The 8,086-nt window shown below is 39.3% G+C and overlaps 1 protein-coding gene across 2 annotated transcripts; it reads right to left on the bottom strand.

Annotated features, from left to right (window-relative positions):
- Nucleotides 1–3,275: 3,275 nt before the first annotated feature.
- On the bottom strand, nt 3,276–7,292 carry LOC122318391 (splicing factor-like protein 1). Of its 2 annotated transcripts, none has more exons than XM_043135679.1 (2): nt 4,789–7,292; nt 3,276–3,652 (listed from the first exon to the last, which is right to left on the bottom strand). In XM_043135679.1, the coding sequence occupies exon 1, from the start codon at nt 7,165–7,167 to the stop codon at nt 4,819–4,821; it is 2,349 nt and encodes a 782-aa protein (XP_042991613.1). In that variant the 5' UTR covers nt 7,168–7,292; the 3' UTR covers nt 3,276–3,652; nt 4,789–4,818. The 2 variants fall into 2 exon arrangements, with proteins under 2 accessions (XP_042991613.1, XP_042991614.1); XM_043135680.1 differs by having other exon boundaries at nt 3,276–3,541.
- Between the last annotated feature and the right edge of the window lie 794 nt (nt 7,293–8,086).

Below are 8,086 nucleotides of genomic sequence, written 5' to 3'. Positions count from 1 at the left end.
TAAATTTTTCCTGTGTTTAAGCAGCAAAGAGCACAAACAAACGGACTAACCACTTCAGACATGCAAGCAATCAGAGTGCAAAAATAATGTATAAAACAAATCTTCTGGCAATAAATGGGATTCAACAAGCAATATTCAGTGAGGCTAACAAAATGGATGCTGCAATACGAAGGTGTGTTTGGTTCTCGTTACGGTCGTTAAATCAACAACGGCATAATCAGGCCAGATAAAAGGTAAGTATTAGCATTTATCATTGCAATTTTACAATTGATGCATAAATTAGTAAATTCACAATTTGTACTACTTGTTGGCACACACTCTAAACACCCCCCCCCCCCCCCCCCCACCAAAACATCAAAACCCAAAAAATCTTTTTTCCTTTCCACTAATCAAATTTCTCTCAATCTCCGTTGACAATAGAAGCAGACAGAAAGCCCCAACCCCAAGACAAATTAAAGGCACAATGGCTCGATAGCTGAAGCAATATCTTCGCTGGCAAGGGGCTGCAAGTAATATCATCTCACAAAAGTAAATCCTGACCAATTTAATCACAATTTGGTAAGCACAGTGATAATACTTGCAAAAACCTTAAAACACCGCAGACCTTTTTACAATCCCAAGACTTGAGTCTATGCGAAAATTATATGCCATAGGAGTGACCCTACAAAGAATAACCATGTGCATGTCTGCCTCGTACTAAAAAGAAGGGCCAGATGAATAAATACCACAACCCACATATTCCTACTCCCATTATATGACCCAATCAACAGGTAGTGCAGGCAAAGAGATTCTTCAGATATGCATGATTGGATCAATGCATACACAAGTAGCACCAAAGTTCCATTTGCGGCTGCAATTATCTTCATAAAGACAATTTGAAAATGCCAAGTATCTAATTAGAACCTAGCTCAATGCAGCACCTATGGAACTATATTCTGACAAGTTAGGTTATACAAGAAATTCTTGTATAATTTCTCACATAAGAAATCAGAAAGCACTGGACCACCACCTATTAAGCAAACTATTTATAGACTAAAAAATGGAACTCTTTTTGACATTCAGTAAAAACAAACCTTTCAAGGTAGCACGCAAACATCATCTAGACTCTGAAGTCTTTGCTGTTGACAACTAAAACACACATTTTTGGCTCCCCCCACTCGTACACTAATCAGCAGGAGCCATCATCAGATACAACAGTTAACAAAAGGTCACAGCACCGCATGAAGTGGACATCCAAGTTCAAGGTCAGACATATGGCCAAACCCACAGATTTTCCCAGGTTTACATAAGACATAGGTTGGGGCACCTGGAGATGGATTGGAGACTAATATCTAATCCAAGGATACTCTCTCTCATTCAACAAACCAAACAAAAAAAAAAAAAAGAAAAGAAAAATCTAAGCAGAAGTAAAAGGAGAAATTTGGAGTAAAAAAAGGGTATATTTCAGACGTAACATGGAATATATACAGTTAAGTTCTAGAAGATGCATTAATATTCTATGCTTCTTTATCTTATTACACAAATTATTCAAAAGCATGCATGTCTACAATCATAAAACACAGTCAAATCCTACAAGATTATAATATATCACAAACCGAAAGAACGTAACCACCTAAAAGTTTAAAATCAACAGGGCCAAGGAAAGGTAATCCTTTATAATAGAACTTCTGGAAAGGAATTATCAATAAGATCTGTCGTCAGAAATTTGAATTTGATATCAGAATCATCTGAAAATGTGAGGCTCATTTTCAAGGAACAGATCTAACAAGAGCAAAGAAAGCTAACTAATGATGTATTAATAGAGCTGACTATATACAGACTACTACACTACAAACTGTTCTTTCTATAAAAAATAGGCTGAAGTAATTGACCAGCATTATGAATATGCCTACACTTATATTTCTTACACGTGTGCAACATTGAGACCTGAAGTTTTCAACGAAAGGATTCTAGGCTATTAAACATGATGCAACCACTTCCAAAAGGTTGGGATCATGAAAGCCCCCTCATGAATTGACCCAATAGTTCACACAAACAGATATGCATTGATAATATGTAAAACAGACACGTACGTATAAAATCCTCAAAGATCGAACCTGCAAACATTGGAAGATAGAAGTCATGCAACAATATCTCCACTAAATTCAGACTTCATCAAATATTCATGAAGAGGATATGAGGGACCCAATTATATATAGGCTAACAACTCTCAAGTCATGAATTACTTAGCTAGCGATTAATGTTAGATACAGTCATGGGTTATGCAAGCGCTGCGCACTCATTTTTAAAAAGAGTGGAGTCCACCATAAAAAAAATTAATTTTTTTCATGTGAATCCCATAATTACTCATTTTTTCCAAAAGGAGCGTGCGACATTTGCGCACTCTATGATTGCAAATATCATTTCTCTTAGATATTATTGTGGCATCTATAAAAAGCAAAATCAATACTTTTCAACTGCATATCCCATCAGTCATGCAATTGTATGTATATCCTGGAAAGAAGATTACCCTACTATTATCCAAACTAAATCCATCTAGTGTAAAACACCTAAATAACCTATTATTGTTGCCGTTCATGCAATACACACTCAAACACCTGCATGACTACAGCAGTTGACTCTTAATCTCAATAGAGATACACATAAGGCATGATCCCATTTCCTCTTCCATAGATCGACAAATAATGAGCTCAAAAGAGTAACACTCTAATTTCTTTTGATCCTTCTTTCTATTCTGCTCGGCAGAATTTCCCCTACTTGATCATGTCACTTGTGTTAGACCAATAATTGAAGCAAACCCCCAGTGTAAAGAGCTTAAAAGCTACATTGGGGGGTGGAGGATTCTACAAATCCATTCCCTTGGCTCATAATCTTATTAAATTGTAAAGCAAACTCAGCTCACTGAAAACACAGCCTCAGCCATTCTATTCACAGGCTTGACCTGCATGAGCTATTTCCTTCAATTAACATTAAGTAAAGCTATAAAAAGCCGTGACATGGATTTATGTCTGAATTCTTGTACCTGCCACATAAGAACTGAAAGAAGGGATCAAAATATACCGTGTACACAGAAGCACAATGTATATAAGGAAGAAACTCATAAACAACATATTTCTTCCACCTACCCCAATGCCTTAAAATAGTAAGGCATCATTACCTTCTGCACAGAAAGGATAGGGCATCAAATAGACAGCTTCAACACCATGGCATTAGAATAACTTCATACCCTCAAAATAAAAATGGTTATCGTAATCAAAACTTAAAACAAGTTAGAATTAGCAAGCCACAAAAACTTATGAACCCAAGAAAGTCAAATGAAAATGTTAACAAAAAAACATCAGTGACATAATACTGCAAAAAGTTCAAATAGCTGATAGAAAGAAAGAAAAATAGAAAAACAGACATTCTCTAGAAAGTAAAAAGAAACCACCACAGAGAGTCCTACAAGAGCACGCAGATTAATAATAATAATCATAACAATATGCTTTAAAGTGGCTTCTCCAATACAACACTCCACGATCTGAACTTCTGGTCCAAGTTTCTGCAAATGTCATAACAGTACAGCAAGGTTAAAGATGTGAGTCCCAACTTCCAACAAAATCATGGCAAGAGGTAAGAAATCAGGTTCACAAGATCTCCATGAAACATCAGCCTGTCAAAATTTTAGATCATAACAATGAAAGAGTTAAGAATTGTAAAAACAATATATCAACAAAAATTATGCAGCAATAAGACACATGCACTTAATTCTAGTTATATACATAAAATATATTAGCATATATAAAGGAAATTGTAAGTTTAGTTTGAGACAGATAATTACATCCATCACTGCACGATAAAGTTACAAGTGATCTAGATAAAGGGAAAAAGGCATTATCAACTGTAGTACCGAAAACCAACTCTCTTTTTCTCAGATTCTTTTATCGTGCCAGTCTTGCTTTTACTCTTTCTTTTTTCACCCAATCTGGATAGTATTAACTCACAAGAATGACCATGCAGGAACTAAAGATGAAACCAAAATAATCTTGTTTTTAGCCTCACCATCATTCACCAAGGGGAAAAAAAGAAACACGCCATCCTTCAATTTGGGGGGGAGGGTGGACCTTTTAACACAAAAAAGCCAGAAAAAGTTCTGGTCGGACATTTTCCTTTTTATGTATCATAGTCAATGTACACACAGTTTATAAATTATTTTTCATGGAGTTTCAAACTCTTGAACCCTTTTAGAAATGCTTCACAATCATCTTATGATTGTACAGGTTTCTTTACAAAGAAAAAAAGAAGAAGAAGAAGAAAAAGAAGCAAAGGTCCACAGAAGAAACAATTACACATTAACATGCACTCATGCAACTACAAATAGTATCTCTAAATTTTTTCAATTACACGTGAATTAAATCTTAAGATCCCCATTCTTTGCATCAATGTAGCGCGCCTACAAAGTAAAAAATCTAATAGATGTAAATGTTTGATAAACTCTCATAGGAATAGAAAAAACGCATTCACTTGCCACAATATATAGTTATTTGCCCTTCCTACTTAGCTCCAATGTAATTAAAGGAATCACTGGATTGCTGCACAGACCACTTGTGAATAAAAATTAATTAAATAAGCAGCAGAAACTCAACGCTGCTAAACTGAAACAACGAAACTACAAGACTAAATGGTTAATAACAGATCAGGCTCAAGTTTCATAAGATGGCAGAGCTATCAAGTTCAACCAACATCAAGAATCAATCAAAATTTCTTTTAGTAAGACCAAATTAAAGCAAATGGATCTGGCATGCATACCTCTTGACTTTTTGCAGAAAAGGGGCTAACTTATTTCATCTCTGCCATGAACTTCTCATACTCTGCATCTGCACCATATGTTGTCTTCTCTGCAGAAGAAACAGGAGGGGGCACAGGTGGATTTGTAGCCCAAGGCATGTTCCCAATGCTCTGTGATTGGTCACCAGTTGAGCTAGGAACAGATGCAGGAGGAGGAGGTGGCGGAGGGACAGCGCTGTAATAATTTGAATAGCCGTATGAAGATGTGGAATATGAAGGTTGTGGCATTGCAGCTAAAGGGTTCCCATATATATTGGTTGGCATAGATTGTGTAGTACTGTTCTCAGATTGCACCCCTGGAGGATAACTCTGCTGTGCTTCACTTGAAGTTGTAGGCTGAGACGGTGCACCAGGAGGGACTGGTTGCACAGGTGGTGGAGGATACTGTACACCATAAGGTGGCATAGGTTGACCCTGGACAGGAGGAGGATACATGGTTGAACCAGGAGGGGAAGGTGCATAAGGAGCATAGGGAGGAGGAACAGGAGATCCCCATGGAACTGGAGTCATTCCAAAACTTCCAGGTGGTGCATTCCCAAAAGGACCACCTGCTGTAAATTGCTGAGATGGATAGGCACCATGGGGCTGACTTGAAACTGGATATGAGGACATTGCTGAGGCTGGTGGGCCCGGAGGCACGACAGGCTGAGGAGGCCGACCAGCAACTCTCACAGCAATAGTTCGCCCCTCTAGACGATAACCATTCATGCTTGCAGTTGCATTATTGGCCATTTGAATATCTGCATACTTCACAAAACCATACCCTTTGCTCAATCCCGTAACCCGATCCTTGATAACCTTAGCCATCACGATATCTCCAAAAGGTGAAAACAAACTGATCAGACCATCATCCTCAAGTGTAGGTGGCAGATAACCAATATACAAGTTTGTATCATCAATTTCCTTGGTAGGTTTAACTCCAATTGAACCTAACCCTGCTTGTGATGCACTAGCAGCATTGCCAGCATTACTAGCCCAAGGAGGATTACTTCCTGAATTTCCGGGTCCTGCACCAAGTGCCAAAGTACTATTTTGCTTAGTCGCTGACTCAGGAACTGTCCCTCCTAACTCTGCCAAAAAGTTTTGATACTCATCATCCATCTTCTTCCCAGTGGTCCCTTTCACTGGACAATCAATAGTAGGGTGCCCACCATCACCACATATTTTACACAACACATCACTCTTAAAAGTTGAAGTACGCGAGGGGCATGCATACTGGCGATGACCTGGCTCACCACACAACCTGCAAAACTCTTCATCCCTTATGGTCCCATTCAAGGCAGCCAGCTCCCTTAGCTGCTGCCTTTTATGCTCATTCAACACCTCATCGACCGGCTGCAACAGCTTCTCCACCATCCCTGCTGCAGCATCAAGCGCCTCCTGCGTCTCCGCCTCTACCAGCACATGCAGGTCCTCGTTCTCGGAAGGATCCGGCATCTTCAAATCCCTTTTCTGTTGCAACCTACCCTCCTTCACCGATCCTTTTCCCCGAATTACAATCTTGGCACCCGTCTCTCTCTCCATCCTCTTCTGCGTATTCCCTCTTGGCCCAATAATAAGGCCAATAAAATTATATCCCGGGTACTCTTTCATTGGTATGTAAAGCTTCTTTTGAAGCTTTGGGGGCCGATAATCTGCGGGTGGCTTGAAAGCCGGGTTCCGTTTTATAATCTGAGAGATAATATCAGTCCTCTCTTTGTTCAATCTCTCTCTGGCACGATACTCCCTAGTGTTAATTCTAATGCCCATGTTATCATATATTGGTTCGGGCGAAGGGGACCGAGCCCCTTCTGGTCTATCGTCTAGAGGCAAACCGGACGATAGCATCCGACTAATCTCTAAAAGCCTACTATTCAAAGCTTGAATTTCAGGATCGAATTCAATACCTCCGGTGAGTTCTTTCATGAAATCGGGAAGCTGAATCGGCATGGACGGCTTGGGGTCGTCGTCGGCCCACCTAGATTTCCTCTTCCGCGTTCCACTGCCGGAATCTTCGCCGTTTTGGTGGTTATTGTCGTTGGAATCCGGTTGTGGATCCCATCGGCTGCGTCGGCGGCGGCGGCGACTGGTGGTTTCCTCTTCGCCGCCAGAGTGGTCCTTGTCGGTAGTGCCGCTGTGGGTATTGGTGAAGCCATTATCGGAGAGGAAGGGTTTTGGGAAGTCGGGCTTGTGGTCGTCAGACGTGGGAAAAGAGACATTGTTCTCGGGAGTATTTTGGGGAAAATAGTGAGTGGGATCCTGATCTAGGGTTTTAGGAGGAGGGGGGATAGAAAGGAGTTGTTGTTGAGACTCGTCTAGGGAAGCCATTGGGGGGCTAGGGTTTGGTTGAAGAGAGTCCATGGAATTGATTAGAAAACAGAAGCGTATGTGCCGTGAGAGAGAGAGAGAGAGAGAGAGAGATATCTTGGCGTGAAAGATCAAGAAGCGTACGTTGAGAAAGCACAAGACTTGACGCCAAATCAGGGGCAAAAGTAGGCACGCGTCGTAAGTATTGTACAAGTACTCTCATGCTGGGCCGATGAAGCCCATCATTGACTTACAGTTTGTACGATCTGGTGGCAAAAGTAGGCACCCGTTGTAAGTATTGTACAAGTACTCTCATGCTGGGCCGATAAAGCCCATCATTAACTAACAGTTTATACGTTGGGCAGATAAAATCTATCAACTTTACAGTTTCTGGCTGATGGAGATTTTTTTGCAAACGTTACCGAGAAGTTTATGAGATATGAAGAAATATGCATCTACAAATAGGATATTCTTGACTTGATGGCATATAATTAAGTTCTCCAAATGAAGGATATGGATTTGAAACCTCGTAACCCTTTATCATAAAAAAGAAAAGAAAAAAAAAAAAAAGAATCTGATCTTCCAATTGAAAAAATAAGTTTTATTGTGTCACATAGATGGCAAATGTAAAGTTTAATACATGGACTCGTTGTTTTGTGACAGTTTTTTTTTTTTTTTTTTCTTTGACGTTGTTTTGTGACAATTGATTATAAAGGAATTTCTATTGCGGGTCGTGAAAACGCCGTGTAAACTTTGATCGAATGAATAGGGATCAATTGAGAGGATTGAAATTTTTAAGGCTGACGTTAAGGTGCCCTTGTAGTGTATTTGAAGTTTTTTTTTTTTTTTTTTTAAATATTTTTTTAACATCCTTAACAATTAAAAAAATATATACAACTTCATTAATAATTTTTTGAAAATATTTTTTTAAAAAAATTAAAATATCCTAGCGGGAGGAGGAAACCAAATATCA

The sequence above is a fragment of the Carya illinoinensis genome, chromosome 8 (genome assembly GCF_018687715.1).
Source record: "Carya illinoinensis cultivar Pawnee chromosome 8, C.illinoinensisPawnee_v1, whole genome shotgun sequence".
In the NCBI taxonomy this organism is placed as follows: domain Eukaryota; kingdom Viridiplantae; phylum Streptophyta; class Magnoliopsida; order Fagales; family Juglandaceae; genus Carya; species Carya illinoinensis.
The sequence above is the reverse complement of the archived record's forward strand: the minus strand, read 5'-3'. Positions and strand labels throughout refer to the sequence as shown.

Excerpts from the sequence above, each read along its gene's own strand:
- LOC122318391 (XM_043135679.1), bottom strand. The coding sequence starts at position 7,167 with ATGGACTCTCTTCAACCAAACCCTAGCCCCCCAATGGCTTCCCTAGAC.